This window comes from Micropterus dolomieu, linkage group LG02, assembly GCF_021292245.1.
Source record: "Micropterus dolomieu isolate WLL.071019.BEF.003 ecotype Adirondacks linkage group LG02, ASM2129224v1, whole genome shotgun sequence".
Taxonomy (NCBI): Eukaryota; Metazoa; Chordata; class Actinopteri; order Centrarchiformes; family Centrarchidae; genus Micropterus; species Micropterus dolomieu.
Window position 1 is genome coordinate 16,490,771 of NC_060151.1, and position 20,407 is coordinate 16,511,177.

Genomic DNA, 20,407 nt, shown 5'->3' on the forward strand with positions numbered 1-20,407 from the left:
TTTCGGAAATAAGAATAGAGAGGCGAGTGCATAACTTTTCCATGTTTCATCAAGACAACATCTGGAGCCAGATGCATAAACAATACGCACAAAAACCACGTGTAGGCCATCTCCCACACAAACTGAGACGACAAAGACGATTATGCAGTGAGAATATGTGCACCTCACATATTTCAGACAAGGCGTACACACTGTTTTATAGATACTAGCTGTAGGTGATATGATAAGGTGGAAATAAAAGGTTTAACCTTGTGGTAAAACATCGTTTGTTTTGGTTGTTTGCCAGTTTCACTGATTTGTTATTTTTAGTATAGTGTTATTTTTGTAGTCTATACAATATTCTGTAAAATGTCAATCACAGGCTGATTTATAAAATTCATTTAAATTATTTTTGAGTTATGAATTTGATCATTGTTTGAATTTACATGCATCTGGCCCCAGGTGTCTTCATTCAAGAGAATGACAAACTGTCAAAAGTATGCAAAGAATAAAACAATTAGCTATATTTTATAAAGGGTAGTTGTTTTGTAAGTGTAGAAAAATGAGTATACTTTCATATTCTGCTGTTACAACATGCCATGTAATATACCCACATAATCTCACATTTATCAGTCAATTCATGACTACCTTAATGCCACTCAGTGGTAGTAATGCTGACAGGAAGCAGCAGGCCTCCCCACTGCAGTATATTGAGGTGACAGGATATGGCATGCAGTGCAACTATGAATGTAAATCATACAAGTCAAAGCATTTCTCCAACTAGCTCTAAAGTGAAATACTACCACAGTCCATCTGTGGAGTTCTATACTATAACCTTAAGTTTAAAAAAGCAACAAGGGAACAGGGGCCACCAAGAGCTTGTATTTGATATGTTGTGTAAACATTAGCCAGTCTCACACCTGTTTGCAGTGGCACCGTGATATGCTCTCTCCAGTCACCCTTGACAACAGCCCTCCCTCCTCTCTCCAGCTGTCTCACGATTGGTCCGTCCAGCGGTTCCTTTTCTATTCTGTCGCTCACATCCTGCGAGCAAACAAAGTTCCATTTCCACAAATGTCCACAGTTCATGGTGATATAGTATTTGAAAATGGCTTTACATTACATGACTTACTGTACATGATTATTACATTAATTATAAAGTACATTCATTATTCATTCAGTCATATGCTACTGTTAGGACTTAATAAACTGATATGGTGCTTTTCATATTGTAAATATTGCAAGGAATTGCTGTTTATGTAGTCTGCATGTGCCGTTTGCCCTTATTTACCTGCATTTATGTAGACGTGAAGAGAAGTGTGTGTGTGTGTGTGTGTGTGTGTGTGTGTGTGTGTGCTCATCTGTAATAGCACAGTACACTTGCAGTCTGTACTGCACCAAGATGTGGTTTGAGTTAGCAGAGGTTTAAACCACATCGGGGGCAGCCTGAAACATATGATCTTTATGATAAAGCAGTGAACTTGTCAGATAAGTAAAAAGGCTGACCTGAAAGAACTGCAGCTCCTTCTCCAGGCTCCAGAAGAAAGGGTGTTTGAGAACGCTCTCAGCAGAAGGCCTCCTTTGGGGCTCCATGCTCAACATCTGCTCTATTAGATCTCTGGCTACAATGTCCCCTGATAAATGACACACACATGCAGGTTTTGACATTGCGCTCACAAGGTATAATCAAAACACATCACTCTTTTATAAAGATTCATGAGTTGTTGTCATTAAAAAAAGAATCCCCACAGCTTATAACAACCAATCACACAATCATCCACAGCACCCTGTTCTGCAACTTCCTAATCTAAGTTAACCACGGATAACATTACTGTTGTTGTACACCTCTGGAACACGGTCCTCACCATGTTTGTCAGTCTGCAGATAGTCGAGGCTGTATGTGCCCAGTAGGATGTTTGCTTGCCTCTGCAGAGACTTGCCAAAAGGGTGGCTTCCCTCAGACACCACATAGTAGAACACACAACCAGCAGAGAAGATGTCAACAGCGCAGGTCTACAAGGGACAAGAGAGAGCAAAGGATGGAGGCAGGTAATGAAACACACATTTACTACAAAACAATATTTGTATACAGTATTGAGTTTTAAATACTACTCTTGTTGTATTTAGTTAAGTTGTTTGCCAACCTGAAATAAACCCACTCCATTGTGTTTCTGTGTTGTTTAGTTTTATCAGACTTCTTGCGTAGCCTTTTAAAAAGGGTATCATTTTGTGTTTCTGTTGTGAATTCTGACAACCAACAATACTTCTAACCATCACGAGACAGCTCTACCACTGACTCACCGGGTTGTCTTTGCAGTCCTCGCTCAGAACCTCGGGGGCAATCCAGCCTTCAGTGCCTGGCACCCCAGACCTTCTACTAAAACTGTGGCGGCCCACTGCCAGCTTCTTACATAAGCCAAAGTCTGAGATCATGGCCCGCACCCGGCCGTGGGCATTGGGCATGGACACCAGGATGTTGTGGGGTTTCAGGTCTCTGTGGACTGAAGGAAAAGTATGATGGTGAGATGAGAAATACAAGCTGTCTGTTTCTTTAGTGGTGTAGATATTGTTTGGAAATACAGTACTGCCGATAACATAATGAGAATCAGTTATTTTGTATTCAGTGATGGATACCTATGTTAAGAGAGTGCAGATGGGCCAGTCCTGACATGGCCTGCTGGAGAAGCATGACTGGCTCTAATCCGTAACGGTTGAAATCCTTCTTCTCCACATACTAGAAAGAGGAAAGCTCACAGTCAGTATAATCGAATAACTATAATGGTGTCTCTCATTCATTTTAGCATAGGGGGTGTTTTCTTGTAGTTTTCATGCTCCATGACTTATGACTCAATGACAAAGAATCCTTGCCATTTCCTCCACTTATTAAAGAGGTGGTATTATGCTCATTTTCAGGTTCAAAATCTTAATTAGGGGTTGTACCAGAACAGGTTTACATGGTTTCATTTTCAAAAAACCCAATGTGTTGTACGCTCTGCTCATGAGCTACAGAGTGATACATCTTACTTGTACAAAATCTTTGTTGGGAATTGCACATGCACAGTTCCCAGTAAGGACTACTAGCCATTCAGAAGCAGAGAAGGGTGGGTCGTAAGAAACAAGGTAGTATGATCCAAATCAAAGACGCTTCAGACTGAGACCATAACCTAGCAGATGGTATAAGTTACTCACAAGTCCACAACCACACAACATCATTGTTCCACATCTTTCCATCAGGACTAAACATTGTTGCCGGTGTTCTGACAATCTATGCTGCCTTGCCGAAAAATGCTACCATAGCGCAAATCAATAGACTCGACTCTACTCGTCCTGCTCCGTTTTCCATTGCAGACAGTACCCAGAGATAGTACGTAGCTTGTCGTCATAGCGATGCCACACACAACTGCCGCAACGTAATGTTCAATGCGACACACACCAGCTCTTAAAATATATCTACGGTTAAAACGTTTTAATATTACTCAGAATGTAAAGACAGATAAGCGGTATGAAAACCTTCCAGCTGTGTTTTTCTCTGCCGTTGTTGCTGCAGCGGTCTGTGTGACAGCGGGAGCAGAGTGCTCTGTGAGCGGGTGGCCGGCCTCACGCGCTCTTCCCATGGGTTGGCACAGGCTTCCCCCGCAGCCACTTGCAGAGCTCCTCAACTCCAAAAATATTCAAGCACATTTTTGTTCCATCATCACTTCTCGTAAAACTGTCAATATTCGAAATCTACACAGCAGATTTCTCACCTCAAAACTTCTCAGAAGTGGATTTAGTGATGAAATTCCATACGAAAACTGTAAAATGTAAAACTTTCTGTTGCTGGCCTCTGTCTGATGCAGCAATGATGATGCAGTGAATAGTGAATATTCTCTCTGACCAATCAGCAGTCTGTCGTGTTTTCACGTCACATTTTAGTATCCTTCAGCTCGCTTGGAACCTCATGGAGGTGAGGTGATACGAAAAAAAGTACCTGGAAGCAGGTACAGGTACAACATTTCTACAATGGAAAACCAAACATAGGCGAGTCGAGCCAAAGGGCCTCCGCTCAGACTAGCTTGGTTTGTGAGCGTGCCTGACCGCGCTAGCCGCTTGGCAAGCTTTATGACGCGTTTTCATTGTGACGTCACAAGTAAACAAAGTGAAGGGCTGGTCTACAAACGAGCTGTTTTCAAGCGGTGCAGAGCAGAGCTTTCTGTGGGAGATGGGAACTCCCTTTGTGCTGGACTTTGGGCTTTTTCACTTTGCCAACCTGTTACATGCACAAAAAAAGATATAACTCAATAAAGGAGAGGGGAAAAGCCAAAAAGCATAATACATAAACATAACACCTCTTTAACAAACATTAAAAATCACATAGTACACTCACAGCAGAACTGCAAGCAAGTAATGCATTATTAAAGAATCATACATTAAAACTGTGCTGCTATTAGCAACATACTTGAGTTCTGCTGAAGAACAAGACACAATTAACAACATTTCCCATACTCCAAAAGCCATTCAATACCTCCTGAAGTGAGGCAGCACACAGCTCAATGGCAATGTACTGGAACTGACGGTCCCTCTCTGTGCAGAAGTAGCGGATGACATTTGGGTGCTCGTCGGACTCCCTCAGCAGCTGAACTTCCCGGTCTGCAAAGCTGAAGCACTCTGGGAGAATTCTCTTCACTGCCACTGGACGGTTGTCAAACTGACCCCTTGTGGAGAAACAATAGAATATAGCGTTTTGATATTTCTTCAGTAGTTTACAAATTAAACAAAAGCTATCATGAATACTTATTGAGAGGTTGTTCAGACTTACTTGTACACAATGGTGCCTTCAGCACCATGACCCAAGACCTCTTTGGGACGGAAAGTTATGTTTCCCACTCTGACAATATTTGAGTCCTCCTCTGATAAGACAAATACATCATTTTGCAAAGTGAAAACTGCATTAAAATGAACTCAAGTGTTGACCAATCTTGAATGTAATCTCAATTTCTCAATCCGTACCTCCGTCTTCGTGCTCGTTGGCAGAGCTTCCCAGCTCAGACACAGACAGGTTGGAGTGGTTGGAGGCGCGGGGGGTGACATTGGGGCTGCTGTGGTCTGAGCATTCAGAGCGAGTGTGGGCCACCTCTAGATAGTCGTTGTCTGGGACCAAGCCCAGGCCCACATCTGCAGTGGGAAACGGCTGCTGTCTCTGGAGCAGCTCCAACCTCTCCTCCATCTGCCTCTGGAACTCCTGGTGCTGCAGCTGCTGCTGCCTGTGAACACTCTGTGGTGAGAGGGCAGACCATGTTTAAGCCTCTAATAATAACAAAACTGTTTTATGAAGTTGTCAGTGTGTGGTTTGATCCATCCAACACTTTGATACTGCAGAGTGTATTAAGCCTTTATGTCCACTAGCAGATTTGAGAGATATGGAATGTTTTCCATCTCTAGGTAGTTGCAGTCCACTAGATGGTGCCGTCTGACTTACTTTGGGGTAGGTAATCACAAAGGCTACCCAGCCAGCAAGGAGGAAAGTGGAGAAGATGATGGTGGCCATGTCTTTGAGCATAGTGTCCACAGGGGCCTCTGGACGTGCAGTGCGACCACTAATCCCAGGTTCTTGGATAGATGTTTCAGGCACAGGAGAAGGGGGGCCATCATCCATCCCACTATCATTCACCTTCTACAACACGGGGGGAGGGTGGGGTCGAACAAGTGAGGACAGGGAGGAAGAGTGTGAGAAAATTAGCACAGATGTTTTGATATCTGAAAAATCTTATAAACAAATTATGTCATGGGTCACACAGTGACAGACACACACACCTCCTCAACTTTCTTGTCAGTAGTGGGTGGGATGACATTGCCATGACTGCGAGGGAAACTGTCAGGGAACGTCTCCAGGATCTTGGTGTGAGCTTCAGGGGGTGTCTCATGATGACCTGAAATGCAAGAGTAATCTTTTTAATCATCATACTTACAGCATTTATAGCTTCCTGTTTAAATGGCAAGGAAACACAATGCTTTTTTTAATAAACATTTTATTTATTAAGACATTCCAGCTTATAAGCACAATAAGACTTAATATAATAGTGCAACATATATATAAATTAATAATAAACTTAAATAAATACATTAACAAAAACGAAAGGAAATACAAAACAGTACAGACATAAGAGATGAGTAAGTGACAGACTATCTTAACAGGTGGTGACATAAGATATTTTTTTAGATGAATAGCTCTGAGTAGATATTACTTATCGAAATGCTTTTCTTGTTTGATACAAGTTTGAGAGACTCAAAGTACATATCTATTTCGATTAGGAGTACTTTAAAACATGGGGTAGACTTAGAGCATTTAGCTTTGTGAATATGAAATTTCCCCAACAAAATAAAGAGATTCACAATGGTACATAAGTTCTTATCTTTAGATTCAAAGTACGTAATGACATTTTTCCTTTCAACTGTGTATGCGTTGTTTTAGAATATATGTAATTCTTAAAGTCCCTCCAGAATGTGCTACAGAATGAACATTCATAGAAAAGATGATTTAAAGTTTCTTGTTCTGTTCTACAAAAGGTGCAATTGTTATCAACAAGCATGAATTTTGAGATAAGCATGTTGGTTGGATATATTTTATGGAAAATTTTCAAATGTAATTCTCTAACTTTGTTTGTAATACAAAAACTAAAAGGAACAAGCCATGCCTTACACCAGTTAATATTGGGAAACTGAGAATTCGAGAAATTTTCCACGAGGTGTTATTTTCTTTAAATTTAAAAAGCATTTTCTAATGCGTTTGCTGCTCAAAATATCAATATTATTTATATAAAGAGTATATGTGAAACTGAGCACTTCTTGCTGTTTCTTATAGCTTTTCATTAGTTCCAATAAACCATTAGGTATAGATTTAAAGACTGAGCTATATTCTCTGAATGTTATTGGGAATGCCTTCTCTCTAAGAAAGGACTCGTACTTAATTAATTGACCGTTACAATCAAATAAGTCCCTTAAGAAGATGATATTTCTATCAATCCAGTTTTGTAAATAAAGTGACTTGTTCCTTTTGGTGATGCATTCATTATTCCATATAATAGAATTGTGTGGAGAGAAGTTATGAGAATAGCACAACTTCCAAGCTAAAAGAGCTTGTTGATAAAATCGGGACAGTTTTAACGGTAACTTTGTGATATTATAGTGACACTTCAACAAGAATTGGAGACCTCCAACTTCTTTGAAAATGTTATGTGGGATAAAGTACCATAATGAGACTGGTGCATTTAAGCATTCTTTTAACCATTTCACCTTGAAGGTGTAATTCAAGTCACAAAAGTCCAAAAGTTCAGAGCCTCTTCCTCCTTAGAGCCAGAGAGCACCGCTTTTTTTAAGTGATGGTGCTAATTCTTTCATACGAAGTTTATGAGTACGTTATTAATGTCTTTGCATGTTGAATCATGGACACTGAGGGTGAGAGCAGGGTAAACAAATCTTGAAATCCCTTCTTCTTTAGTCAGGAGGATTCTGCCCAGTATTGAAATGTCTTTGAAGCCATAACTACTACTTCTTCAATTTAGGAGAGAAGTTAAGTTGCTGACATTCCATGTAGTCCTTGCAGATATGAATACCTAGATATTTTACACATTTCTTGACAGATATTAAACAATTGCTTATCATCAGTTTGATATAAACATAAAATTTCACATTTAGATTTGTTGAGTGTTAATCCAGAAGCAGCAGAAAATTGGTCAATTAAGGATATAGCATATTCAATCTGATGTTTGTCCTTTAAAAAAAAGGGCTGTATCATCAGCTAACTGAGTCAATCTGATTTCTTTACCAAAAATAGACAAACCTTTGATAATGGGATTATGATGAATATGTAGTGACAGTAGTTCAACCACCAGCAGGAACAAAAAAAGCGAAATAGGGCAGCCCTGGCGAACTGATTTAAGTACAGGAAATCTTTTGGTGGATTTTTTGGGTACAATATAACACAACTGTCAATATTTTTATAAAACATTTCTACAGTGGATATAAATTTTGGTCCAAAATCAAAAGTTTGGAGTGCTTTGAAAAGGGAGTAGTGGTCTACAGTATCAAATGCTTTATAGAAATCGAGAAATACAAGCAGAGCATCGGTATTAATTTTGTCAGAATAGTCCAGCAAGTCAAGAACTTATACACTTTATATTGTCTTATATTTGAACTTATGTCACGTTTAGACATGAAACCTGTTTGTTTCATTTATTAGAAGGCCTTTTTTTAACCGCTTAGCAAAAATTAATGACAATATTTTGTAATTAATGTTTAAAAGAGTTATAGGTCTCCAGTTTTCGATAAGTAAATGATCTTTATCAGGTTTGGGGAGAAGGCATATTAAGCCTTGCTTCATACTTGTGGACCTCTCTTTTTTAGCAATACATTCTTATAATAATTCAAGTCGAGGACTTTCAATGATGTCCCAAAAATGTAAATAAAATTTGACAGAAAGACCATCATTACCTGGCGATTTCCCTTTTTTCATTGACAAAACAGCTTCAGAAATTTCTATTTTTGTAATGGGCTGTTCACATTCCAGTTTAAAGTGTTTAGATATAGTTGGAGTGAATTCTTTAACTGACTCAATAAATTTATCACAATCATCGACTTGAGTATTTGACTTATATATATTGCTATAAAATGAGCTAACATGTCTAGAGATGTCCAAAGGATTAGAGGTGATGTTATCATTAATTTTAAGGGTATTTATTTCTTTTGCGGTTTCTCTTCTCTAAAGCGAAGTAGTAACTAGAGTTTCTTTCCCCTTTTTCTAGCCATTTTGCTCGGGACCTTATAAAGGCCCCTTTAGTAATGTCAATATACATGTTGTCTATTTCCTCCTTTAGTTTCTTGATTCTTATTTCTTTATTTTCTGAAAGTTTATCTTTAATCAATAAAGCACTTAATTCTTCCATAATACATATTTCTTTGGCTGTTATTTTTTTTAAATTTCTTTACTTCGTTTTATTGCTATTACTCTGATTTTGTACTTGTAATATTCCCATTTTTGTATGTGATTCCTTTCATTGTTATCAAATGTTTTTTGCAGTTTTTTTCACCAGATCACAGAATCCCTCATCATTTAATAATTTATTATTTAGTTTCCGATAACCACGTAAATTACTGTTTCGTTCCTGCTAAATGGATTGAGATTACTTTGTGATCAGAAAGTGGGGCATAACTATGAGCTGATTCTGAAACAAACTGTAGACAAGAGGGAGATGGCAGATAAGCCATAAATCAATTCTAGATTGTAGGGATCTATTGGCATTACTCCAAGTAAACTCATTAATGTCTGGGTTTAAAAAGCACCACACATCTATAATAGACAGCTGTTGACAAATAAATGCAGTACTTTTGAATCTTGAATGTGAAATTAATCTTGCAGGTATTCTATCTACAAGATCATCTGGAGCATCATTATAATCTCCCCCAATGATCAAGTGTGCTTCCTTATATTTCTTTATAAGGGCTTTCAGATGTGTGCAAACTGTTATGAGCATTGCTTTTGCTTGACCTGTATTGTTAGTTTTATAATTTGCAAACTATAAAAAAAGGTTATCCATCTACCCTCTTCTGATATCAAGGATTCAACTATGTCTCCTTTAAACTTGTTAAGGAGAATGGCGACACCTGCTGATTGTTGAGAGGAATGGCAGAAATAACATTGGTCACCCCATTGTGCTTTCCAAAACGTCACATCACAGTCTACTGAGTGTGTCCCTGAAAAATATCAAGTCTGCATTTTTTCGTCTACTGAACATAAAAATAGATTTTCTTTTGGTGCTGTCACGGATACCTCTGACATTGAGATATTATTTTTAAAGAACTAAAATAGAAGTCTAACAACGAAATAAAAAAATGAAATTATTAACTGGAAGTCTGTTAAAGGTTGTAGGAACTAGTTAAGGAAAAAACAAATTCTTAAGATAGAAAATATCAGGTAAATTAGCTTACCACCAAGTTGAATACTCTGAACACGAGTACCTAAAATATTTAGTGGGATGAACATGTTGCTCTATTAAATTGTAAACAGAGAAAAGGCAAATTAACCCATTGAGACGGGGTGACCTAATAAGCCTGGAGTTAAAATTGAACTGCTGAACTCACATTAAAAGTCGTTTAACATTCTACGCAGTGTGTCTCACACCATCGATAATGACAGCAGGTCCCTGCCATTTGGTCTTCTTTCCATCAGCATGCGCTTGCTTCACTAGAGGTCAGAGTTTGTTTCTGCACTGTCTTTCCAGCTGAGTGAGATCCTCGGTCAGCCGCAGATTCTTTTCCTTCATGACGGCGTTGAGAGAAGCTCTCCATACCTTGAATCTGAAGGTGCGCATGGTAAACTGGGATGATTTCAGCAATGATCTCCATCACCTCCTTTCTCACATCCTCATTGTTGCTTTCTGGTAGATTCAGAAGACGGAGGTTCCATCTCCTGCTATAACACTCTGAGTCTTCTTGTTTCTCCCTCAGGGCTGCCATCTGTTCTTTCGTTTTCTTCACTGTGTCATCTGTTCCTTTCCATTGGATTTCTAGCCCTTTCATATCTTCTTGCACTCTTGCAATCTCAGCTGTATTTTTGATTACCATTTCTTCAAACTTTGAAAAGCGATCATTTAGGCCGTTAATGGCTTTTAGAATGTCAGCATTGGAGACCGTCTCATGTTCTTTGGTGCATACTTTCTTGGGGTTTGGGCTGTCCGTGGGTGTGACAGGTAGAGGTGTACATAAACCAGAGAATGATTTTTCAGGAGACACATCCATTATCAAGCCTCCTTTTTTCACATTCTTGGCGTCTCTCTTGGACATCTTGGCACACGTGCCCCGGTTATTAGCAAAACTTTGGCTAATAATAGCAAACAGTTCATAGGCTAGTTCATTCACTTTGGCTGATTAAAGTCTTCGTTCCGGCTTTGTTTAGCAGTGTAGGCATTCTACATACAAACTTAAATACAAAAGCAACTTACAGCTTCTTCACTCAGGATTCAAATGGTCTCATTGACTTATTTTAACCGCTGGTACTTGGATAGAGACTCGTAGCTCAGAAGAAAGCGTCTGCACAGGTCGCCATCGTGGCTCCGCCCCAAAACACAATGTTGTCAATCTTACATCAACCTGATTCATTTCATCATCCAGCAGAGGGCAGTGTCAGTACAACACAGTCACTCAAAGTGCAGCGGACCATTCAAGGCCTTCTTGGTGAACAGCACTGAGAGTGCCCTAGCACATGAACTGTTAGTGAAACTTAAGACTTCTTCCTTTTTAGGTGGTGGTCCTGAAACCCTCACCCTGTACCAGGAGAGGTCACATTAATCAGAGTAGGTAGTTCAGATATTACTTTGTTATGTATGTACTGATGTAGTACCTATGAGGAGCAGGTAGTTCCTCATGAAGTTGATACGGTTTCGCTCCCGGAGCGCAGCGTTGAACTTGACACTGGTGCTGGGTGTGATGACACACTCCTTGTCCTTTTCGGTCTCCTGGCTGTCAGGACCCTCCAGCATGGGGAAGGTGCTGCCCCGAGGCTGCACGCACGCACACACACGCCACACACACACACACACAGATCTTGAATTGGCCTTCTTCCTCCTAGACAGGTATGTAGTATGCCTATATTATTTGGCTGTGTACAGTCCATGGAAGTATAGGTCACAGTGGACATTATTGTGATAAAACTCATAACATAACATTTTATGTTGGCCTTGCTACCGAGCTATATCTTGCTGTTTGTGTATTATGAAGACATAACATTACTAAGTGATGTTGATAACTTTAGTTTTCTCAACAAAATTAATATTACAGAGCAACTGAATCTGTTAGTTGTAGGCTTACCTGTAACCTACGTTATAAACAGTACTAAAATAGTTTACTTTGTTTCACCATCATAATACAGTTATTAAAGAGGTCATATTGCTCATTTTCAGGTTCATAATTATTATTTAGGGGTTGTACCAGAACAGGTATACATGCTTTCATTTTCAAAAAACACCATATTTTTGTCATATATTGCTGCAGCTCCTCTTTTCACCCCTGTGTGTTGAAGGTTTCGTTTTAGCTAAGGAGTGATACATCTTTCCTCTCAAGATCTTTGTTGGGAGTTGCACATGCAGTTCGTAGTTAAGGTCTACTAGCCAATCAGAAGCAGAGTAGGGGCGGGTCGTGAGAAGCCGGTACACGCTGCTTCGGTTCAGCTGTATATCCCCATTACCAGCTTAGCAACATAGACTGAAGCAAGAGTTTCAGAGTGGCGAGTTATTATTTTGTAACATATGTATCTTTCATCAATAAAGTTTTAACTGAGTTCTGTCTCTACATCACAGCAACAAGAGGTCACGCCATCAGAGCAGGGGCGTCCCTCTCTAACTTCAAAAAGCTCTTGAAAACTCAGCTCTTCCGAGAACACTTCCTCTTATAACACCTCTAACTGCTAACCTCTATCATGCACTTCTGTGCTCTTCTTCTTCTATCCCCTACAATTATCTTGTATTGATTGCACTTCTTTCCCTAGGTATTTACCCCATTGATGCGATATGTGCTTTTAACTCTTACTAGTATTTATTGCATTTACTAGTATTTTTGCTGCTCTTACTAGTATGTATTGTCAGTTGTAAATCTTGTGCTACATTTCATGCTTTGTTGATGCTTGTATGTTGTTTCTCAAAAGTAAGTCGCTTTGGATAAAAGCGTCTGCCAAATGAGTAAATGTAACAACTTTATGTCCATTAACTGCCTGGAGGGTAGATAGTGTTTGGAAGGGAGAGGAAAGGCAGCAGGCGGATATCTTGTTACTGTGTGATGTAGCTCAGTGTTTTTTCACCGGTGTTTTTAAGAGGGCGTGTCGCACTAACCGCCAGACGAGCATTATGACATGCATTTTGCTGTGTCGTCACATGGATGAAAGGGAAACGGCTGGACTACAAACGAGCCGCTTTCAGGCAGTTCAAATCAGTGTTTTCTGTGGGAGATGGGAACTCCCTTTGGGGTGGACCTTGGGCTTTTTCACTTTGCAAACCTAGTACATGCACAAAAAGGTATATAACTATAACGAATGAAGGAGAGGGAAAAAGCAAAAAAGTATAATATGACCTCTTTAATCTTACAATCTGTGTATCCTGCAAACAGATGTGTTTAAAAAAGAACTATAGTATGTAAAATAAATAAAGTAAATAAGTTTTGTGTTTTTTTCACATGCTTCCAAAGCAAATGCACGCAGTAACCCCATCAAAACCTTACGACAGGAGATGGTGGAAACACTAGCGCTTGAATCCAAAGGGGCCGCCAAAATCAACATGCTTTAACAACGCTGTAACTCATTTTGCATGGAGCGAGGCCTGTGACGCAAAACAACTTGAGCTGGGGCAAGCTAAGACACAACTGTAACAGGATGTATTCGTTCAAACTGGCAAACCTGGTAACCACTAACCAAAAATGAAGACTGATAAAGAAACCATGAAACAAGCAGATAAACTGCTGGGAAAGTTTGACTCAATTCAACACCTATTTTTATGATAAACATACGCGTTTTATGTTCATGTCTTACTGATAAGGAAGACATGATTTGCCTAAATGAAGATGTACATGCAACTGTCACTCACCACCACAGTGACTCCATCGTGCACCAGGGAGGGAGAGGCATACAGACTGGTAGAGTATTTACCCACATACAAAGTGGCCCTGAAAAAGGATAAAAAGCAGTCAAACAATTGCCTACTTACTTTTGAAAATACAGTACACCGTTTACACTTCATTCTAAATATATTTGTAACAGAATACAATCCTGAGAACACATCTGGAGTTTATGTACCATTACAGATTCAAAATCAAGAGGAACTTCTTCATCATCTACCTAAATATGCGAAACTTTCACAGAGAATCGACCACTGAAAGTCCCGTTTGTTTTTTGTTGCAGAAGCAGGTGTGAACATAATATATAAAAATAAATAACAGTACTGCAGTGCGAAACCAGAGCAGAAACCCGGCCTGTCGGCACCCACTTGTAAGATATTACATGTCTAGACTCCATCCCAACATTAAGCAATCTCACAGCTTACAAAAGTACATCATGATTTCAGCCTTTCAGTCATTTAGGTTTTTCTGATTAATAGACAAAAGGTTCCAACATGTTTGAAAGAGTGTTATGGTCTGATGTTGTCGTGTGTTTCAAACCAAATTAATCTTTTTTTCGCCCCCAAAATGAGGAATGTCAAAGTAGGAAAACAAACATGGACTTTGACAAAAGGTCATTAGACTGCTTACATGAACTTGTTCTTGGGCTTCTTCTCTTTGGGAAATGGGTATTTCCACTGGGTGATGCGGCCAACCTCTCCAGACATGAAAGTGAGGTAACGCAGGGTTTCCACAGCCACATTAGTGTGGGCAACTTTGCGGAGGCCCTCGCGCTGCCAGATATACATGGCCACCACAGGAGAGTTATAGTTCTGCACCCACTGTACGTCTCCCGATTCGCTGTCAACGGTCACCACGAGGCCGTCACCATTGGACACAAAATGAGCCATCTCTGTGGGGAACCAAAGAGCAAGCAGGTGATGAGCACTGTCGGTTAGAAACTCGACAAAACAAAGGAGCTACAGTGTCGAAGAGTCTTACTGTATTTGGTGTCATCGTCAGGAAGGGTGGAAGCGTAGTCAGAATAGGTGGCATTCCAGCGCAACTCTCTGCTCTTGGTGTCATACATGGTGATGGTGTACTCTGACAGGGAGATGAATAACAAGACAATATTCACACAGGGAAAAAAATATTTGTATTGCTTTGCTTTCCTTAAAAACATACACAAAAGGCTTTCAGTCTCCATTTCTGTGTGAAAGTGCAAAGTGGTGTTTAATTTCGTTCAATTCAAAAATGGGATTCTTAGAATGGAAAATGTGGAGACGCTGTGAAACAAAATCCAGCATCTATGCTGTTGGGTGACAAATTGAGCTTTGAGTTGACACCAAGGATTTCTATCAGGAATTCAATCTGCTCTATGGCCCCATCCACACTACTCCGTTTTTGTTTAAAAACAGAGTCTTAAAACAAATATGATCTCTTGTTGTGTATGTTTCTGAATGTAAATCTGGAGTTAAAAGCGACTGTGGTGGTGGAAAACAGACTGGAAGTCGTCACAAAGTAATTACAGAGCCATACACAGTAGTACAAATGTAGGCTATAAGTGTTATTTGCACAGTACAAAATATTTTAATAAAAATACCAAATCAAAAATCTGTCAGCATTGTGTTTCTGCTTTGCATGACTTATAAGACCCAATCAGAGAGTCAAACGTGAGTGTCTGCGTCATCGTCTTTAGCCCCTTTTCCACTGCATAGTACCTGCTCGCTAACAGATACTTTTTTTCGTATCACCTCCGTTGAGGTTCCAAGCGAGCTGAGGTGATACTAAAATGTGACGTGAAAACACAGCAGACTGCTGATTGGTCAGAGAGAATCGTCACTTTTCACTGCATTATCATTGCGGGCGCCTGACAGAGGGCAGCAACAGAAAGTTTTGTATTTTACAATTTTCATATATAATTTCATCACTAAATCCACTTCTGAAAAGTTTTGGAGGTGAGAAATCATCTGTATAGATTTCGAATATTGACAGTTTTACGAAAAGTGATGGCAGAACAAAAATGTGCTTGAAAGTTTTCGGAACTGAGGAGCTCCGCAAGTCACAGCGGGGAAAGCCTGCGCCAACCCGCGGGAGGAGCTCCCGAGGCCGGCCAGCCGCCTGCTCATAGAGCACTCTGGTCCCACCGTCACACAGACAGCTGCAGCAACAACGGCAGAGGAAAAATGCAGTAGTGTGGATGGGGCCTAAGTCCTTACCTACTATTACCACCCCAGCTTCCCAAGCATTAAGCACTGGGGACAGACTGGGGGCTGGTCTTGTTGAGGCAAAGGTGTGGATAGCTTTAGAGATGAGCAGGAGGTAAATAAGGGTTTGGCAACACTACGGGATTATAGCATGCAAGACAAATAGGCTTGTTAATTAGCCAGATTAAATCAACAATTGAATGGGATTGTCTTGAAGATGGCTGCCTCTGTGTTCTGGAGTGCGTTGTTTTGTTTTCTGCTCTGATACCCTGAGCTCTCTAACTAGAGAAGAGCCCATGAACAGCAGGTAAACAACAGCAGCGGAAAGTTTATCAAATGTCTCACCAGAGAGGAGAATATTTTGGATCATTTTACACCACAGTTAGCACTGCCTGTCACACCGTCCCCCCAAGCTGCACTGGGACACTGAACACATTATGGTGTTTTCAGTCCTATTGTTTCAGTCTGCCGCAGGCCTAATCAACAAGGCCGAGGACCCCCACTGACACGTCCCGGTCCACTAGTGTTGCACATCTTATCGTGAATTTTTTATTTTATATTTATGATTCTTGACCTGCAGTGTTTGCTTTATCTTTCTTTACATTTTCTATGTACCATTTTTATACACCTGAATACCAAAGAAAATTCCTTGTATGTGTAAACCCACTTTGCAATAAAGGTGATTCTGAAATGATGATCGTGCTGAGAAATAGTGGCGTTTGTGATTATTTTTACCTGTGCGTCCCAGATAGAGAAGAGATGAAGAGGGACACAGCATCTCAGCAAAGGAGGAAGTCAGGGTCTGCTGTTTCTCACCAGTCAGCAAGTCCACCACATACCACAGGTCCTGCTTCTTACCTGTACATGAGCACATAATCAAAAAAATGATTTACCTCTAAATACATATTTCTCTTGGCAAAAGCACAACATATATTTCAGTTTCATAATCGTATCTGTTAATGAAACCTCTTAACCCTGACAGAGAGATCAATCATAGCCTCTTTGTACTAGTATGTCAGTTATTTTGTCAATACAGGGAGAGGCAGTAATAAACCGGATCACAGATTATTATCAGAGGAATGTCAAAACCAAAAGTTAGGAAATGGCTGCTTGAATTCAGAGAATCCATATGATGGAGGAGGATGGTTTGACCTGATAAAACTTCTTCTCTACTTGGCTGAGAAAAAAAAAGAAAAAAAAGAAGAGATTTATGAATAGATATAAAGAGTGAGAATTTGAGCCTTTAGCACTTTCAAACCTTTGCATCTCCAGTGTGCTTGGTGACAGCAGCAGCTTCAGTTGAATGGAAACAAAAGAGTCACGGATAATGACTGTTGGGAGGCAAATGTCACCCGCTTCCCTTTAAACAAAGACTAGCAGTCACTATGGTAGATTACCTTTCCTCTGTTAACGGTTGTAAATTCAAAAGAGCACAGGCTACAACCGCAGGTGGAGTGGAATTGAAAAAGGTACTGTAAAATATTCAGTTAAAGCCAGATAACACCAGCTCATTCAGGTGAGGAGACACACTGGGACATAGACTGCACAAGTTTATCGATAAGGAATCTACAAAACGTGTTTTTAAGCAAAAGGCATAATATGATAATACCCATTTGAGAATGAGCCTTACCCATGTAAAGGACTCCATCAGAGCTTCGACAAGGAGAAGCTTGGACCAACTCAGGGATAGTGAACGGCAATTTCTGTTTGAGCAAAATGGATAAATGAGCATTAGATAGATGACCATAACATGCTGTATGTCATATGACATGGGAAACATCTGCTACAACTTCAGAGTGAGGCTGCATAACTTTCAGCATGACTTATAAACACATATGTGGCGAGAGGTTTTTCTACAGAACAGGGAACTGAACACTGTTTCTTACAAAAGAGGGGAGATTATAGTTTGTGATAAAATGATTTCCTCTTACTGTGAGGCCTTCGTTGTTCTTTCCTCCCATAGAGTACAGGCTGCCATCATTGGGGTCAGGCAGGAAGGCTGGTCTAAAGAAAAGATTTAAGAATATGCATCACATCTCCAGTTCAGTAAAGGAAGTGAGAGAGAAGAACAAGCTCAACAGGTTACCAAATCCATTCACCATGTTTTGGTACAGACAGGTGCAGTACACAAGAATATACGCACATACACCTGTGTGGAAAATAAGTCCAAAGGTACTTACTCTGCCACATGTGTGGGGACCTGAAGAACTGGATCTGTGAAGAGCAAAAATTACAGGACAAGTCAGGATTGACAAGAACCAGTGCAATTTAAGTACTGGAAATGAATATGTAAAAATACAGTGGTAAAATATATCTTTCTCTGCTGTAAATTTCCCTCCCTGAAATGCCTCCCAGGAACAGGTGTTTGGAGGAACATATCGTTTTTTTGTATGTTAAAGTCCATTTACAACAAGTTTCATGCATTTTACATTACTGCCTACCATTTTCCGAAGCATACACTCATTTGCCCTCCCCCGCTGGGCAGCTATTAGCTTCCATTAAGTGAAGAATGAAAATTAATTTGGTTGAAAATGACTGAGTTGACTGGAAACTCACTTGGGATAAAGTATATGATGCATCAATCAGTCCATCCATGTTTAAAGTCACTACAAGTTGATTTTCATACCATGTGACATGACTGGCAACTAATAGCTGCATAGAAGGAGAGGGAATGCATTTAAAGTATTTGAAACACTGCCACCAATAATGTAGAAGGTTACCACACAACAATAGCTCTTTAAGCCAAGAGCCAACTGCCACTGGTACTAGACAAACACACACACCTCCCTACAGTGTGAACATACAGGGCGTGGACCAGATGGTGCTGATCTAAGGTGCCCGAAGGGGTCAGCAACAGCAGGGGCAGGGTAGGGCGTAGGATTACCTGAAGGTGGTCAATGTCTAGTGCTGAAGAAGCAACAGCATATACATGTTCGCAAAGTCAACAGAGAGTGACTAGCAAACAGCGAGAGGACACGCACGTGGGCTGAGTTGTACCGTCTTGGCCCAGGGAAAAGATGTCTGCTTCCCCCTCATTATGTGGGTGTACGGTTGCCTGATAGCACAACAACAGGTGTGTGCAGAGCCTGGTACAGAACTGGTCACATTTATATTCAATAGCTCTTCCAGAAAAACAGATGATGCGGAGGAAGCAGCCTCTGGCTCTGATTATTTATGACTTGGGTATTAGTAGGAATAACCAGGACTCGTAGGTTCAAAACAACAGTAGTTTTAACATATCATAAAGTCTTGCGAGCCTTAAAAATGTGAGAAAATGTGAGTTTAGAAGAGGAAATGTCTTCAGTTTTCATACTATGTCGCTTATTCTAAGAAAGATAAACATCACGAAACAACGTGCGCCCATATTAATATAGTAATACATAGTACATGCTGTGTGTGTAGGTGAGACTACAGCAAAGTTGCAACCCTTGCCCACTCTGACCTTGATTACAGGCTATATTTGCCCCTCTCTCAGTTAATCATTACCCAGTTTCCATGCCTAGCAGAACATCTCACAACATTTTCCTCAGGTTAATCCCAGAAAACACTGCCTATAAATCAAGTTCGTATCAGTATTCTTTCACGTAATTAATTACAATTACATTTTTAAATAATCAGAGGTCATAATGTGAACATAGACCTGTTTTAGTCCCATGTTTACACAAATATTACTGACAAACCTTAAACAGCATTAGAAAGTATTAATGACTACGGTGTAAATCTTGTCTAATATCAGGAGTGGCAAAGCATTGAAATCCTTTGGTTAAAATATTGGTGGTGGGGACACCATTCAACACACGAAGTCAGGTAACAAAATGGACATGGCATAAACGTTTCATATGTGGCCCCCAATTTGTTAAATTCTTAAGTTAATTAAAGCTGTATTGTTGTATTGTACTGAAAATGACAGTCAAAGAACAGCAGTGGGATCTCATTGCTTTCTCTGTGGCAACACACAATAACTTTGTTTTTACAGATGTAACCCAAATAGGGAACTGTTCCTTATGAAAAAGGCACACAAACAAAAACCTGGCAAAGAGTTGCACTCGGCTCAAGTCTTCTCCTTTTACCTTCTTTCAGAGTCCATTTAATAGAGCCTGACTTCTTGCTAACAGCGTGCAGGTTTCCATCCAGGGTTGACACGAAGAGCAGGCTTTCAGGAAGGGACACTGTACTGGCACTGCACAACCCCTACAGAAACACAACACAAAACGTATATAGTCAACCACATCTCTACTCCACAATGAAATATCAAAGAAGCGTTTTTATAATGCACATAAATCAGAGTGATAACATGTTAAACTCAGGCATTAGCAAGCAGGCATGTGAGAGCATGCATGCTCCAACTTAAGTCCACGGGTTAGGTCAAAATGTGTGTTCCTGCATTGAGGTTGAGAATAAAGACTTCAGCTTTTCTCACACATTACTTTTTCCTCACACACACCTGGCCCAAACACTATTACTTATTACTTATTCACACACTGATATGAACAAATCTAGCAGAAGCTGAATCATTGTCTGACCAAAAAAAGAAGAGCCCTGTTTTCATCATCCTCCCAGTATAGTGAGCCTTTTTTGCTGGAAGGGGGGGATGGGGTGGTGAGTTT

The 20,407-nt window shown here is 40.1% G+C and overlaps 1 protein-coding gene across 1 annotated transcript in view; it reads right to left on the reverse strand.

Moving 5' to 3' along the window:
• ern1 (endoplasmic reticulum to nucleus signaling 1) overlaps positions 1-20,407 on the reverse strand; it is a 28,022-nt gene that overhangs the window by 1,738 nt on the left and 5,877 nt on the right. Inside the window, exons 2-20 of the mRNA XM_046030718.1 lie at positions 19,871-19,991; positions 17,981-18,014; positions 17,732-17,804; positions 17,431-17,503; positions 16,536-16,658; positions 14,596-14,697; positions 14,245-14,506; positions 13,584-13,662; positions 11,354-11,513; positions 5,773-5,888; positions 5,438-5,632; positions 4,969-5,233; positions 4,778-4,868; positions 4,484-4,673; positions 2,614-2,713; positions 2,281-2,480; positions 1,845-1,992; positions 1,486-1,613; positions 900-1,023 (exon numbers count right to left, since the gene is read on the reverse strand). Of these exons, the coding sequence (XP_045886674.1) occupies positions 900-1,023; positions 1,486-1,613; positions 1,845-1,992; positions 2,281-2,480; positions 2,614-2,713; positions 4,484-4,673; positions 4,778-4,868; positions 4,969-5,233; positions 5,438-5,632; positions 5,773-5,888; positions 11,354-11,513; positions 13,584-13,662; positions 14,245-14,506; positions 14,596-14,697; positions 16,536-16,658; positions 17,431-17,503; positions 17,732-17,804; positions 17,981-18,014; positions 19,871-19,991 (2,584 nt within the window). The remainder of the gene's footprint in view (positions 1-899; positions 1,024-1,485; positions 1,614-1,844; positions 1,993-2,280; positions 2,481-2,613; positions 2,714-4,483; positions 4,674-4,777; positions 4,869-4,968; positions 5,234-5,437; positions 5,633-5,772; positions 5,889-11,353; positions 11,514-13,583; positions 13,663-14,244; positions 14,507-14,595; positions 14,698-16,535; positions 16,659-17,430; positions 17,504-17,731; positions 17,805-17,980; positions 18,015-19,870; positions 19,992-20,407) is intronic.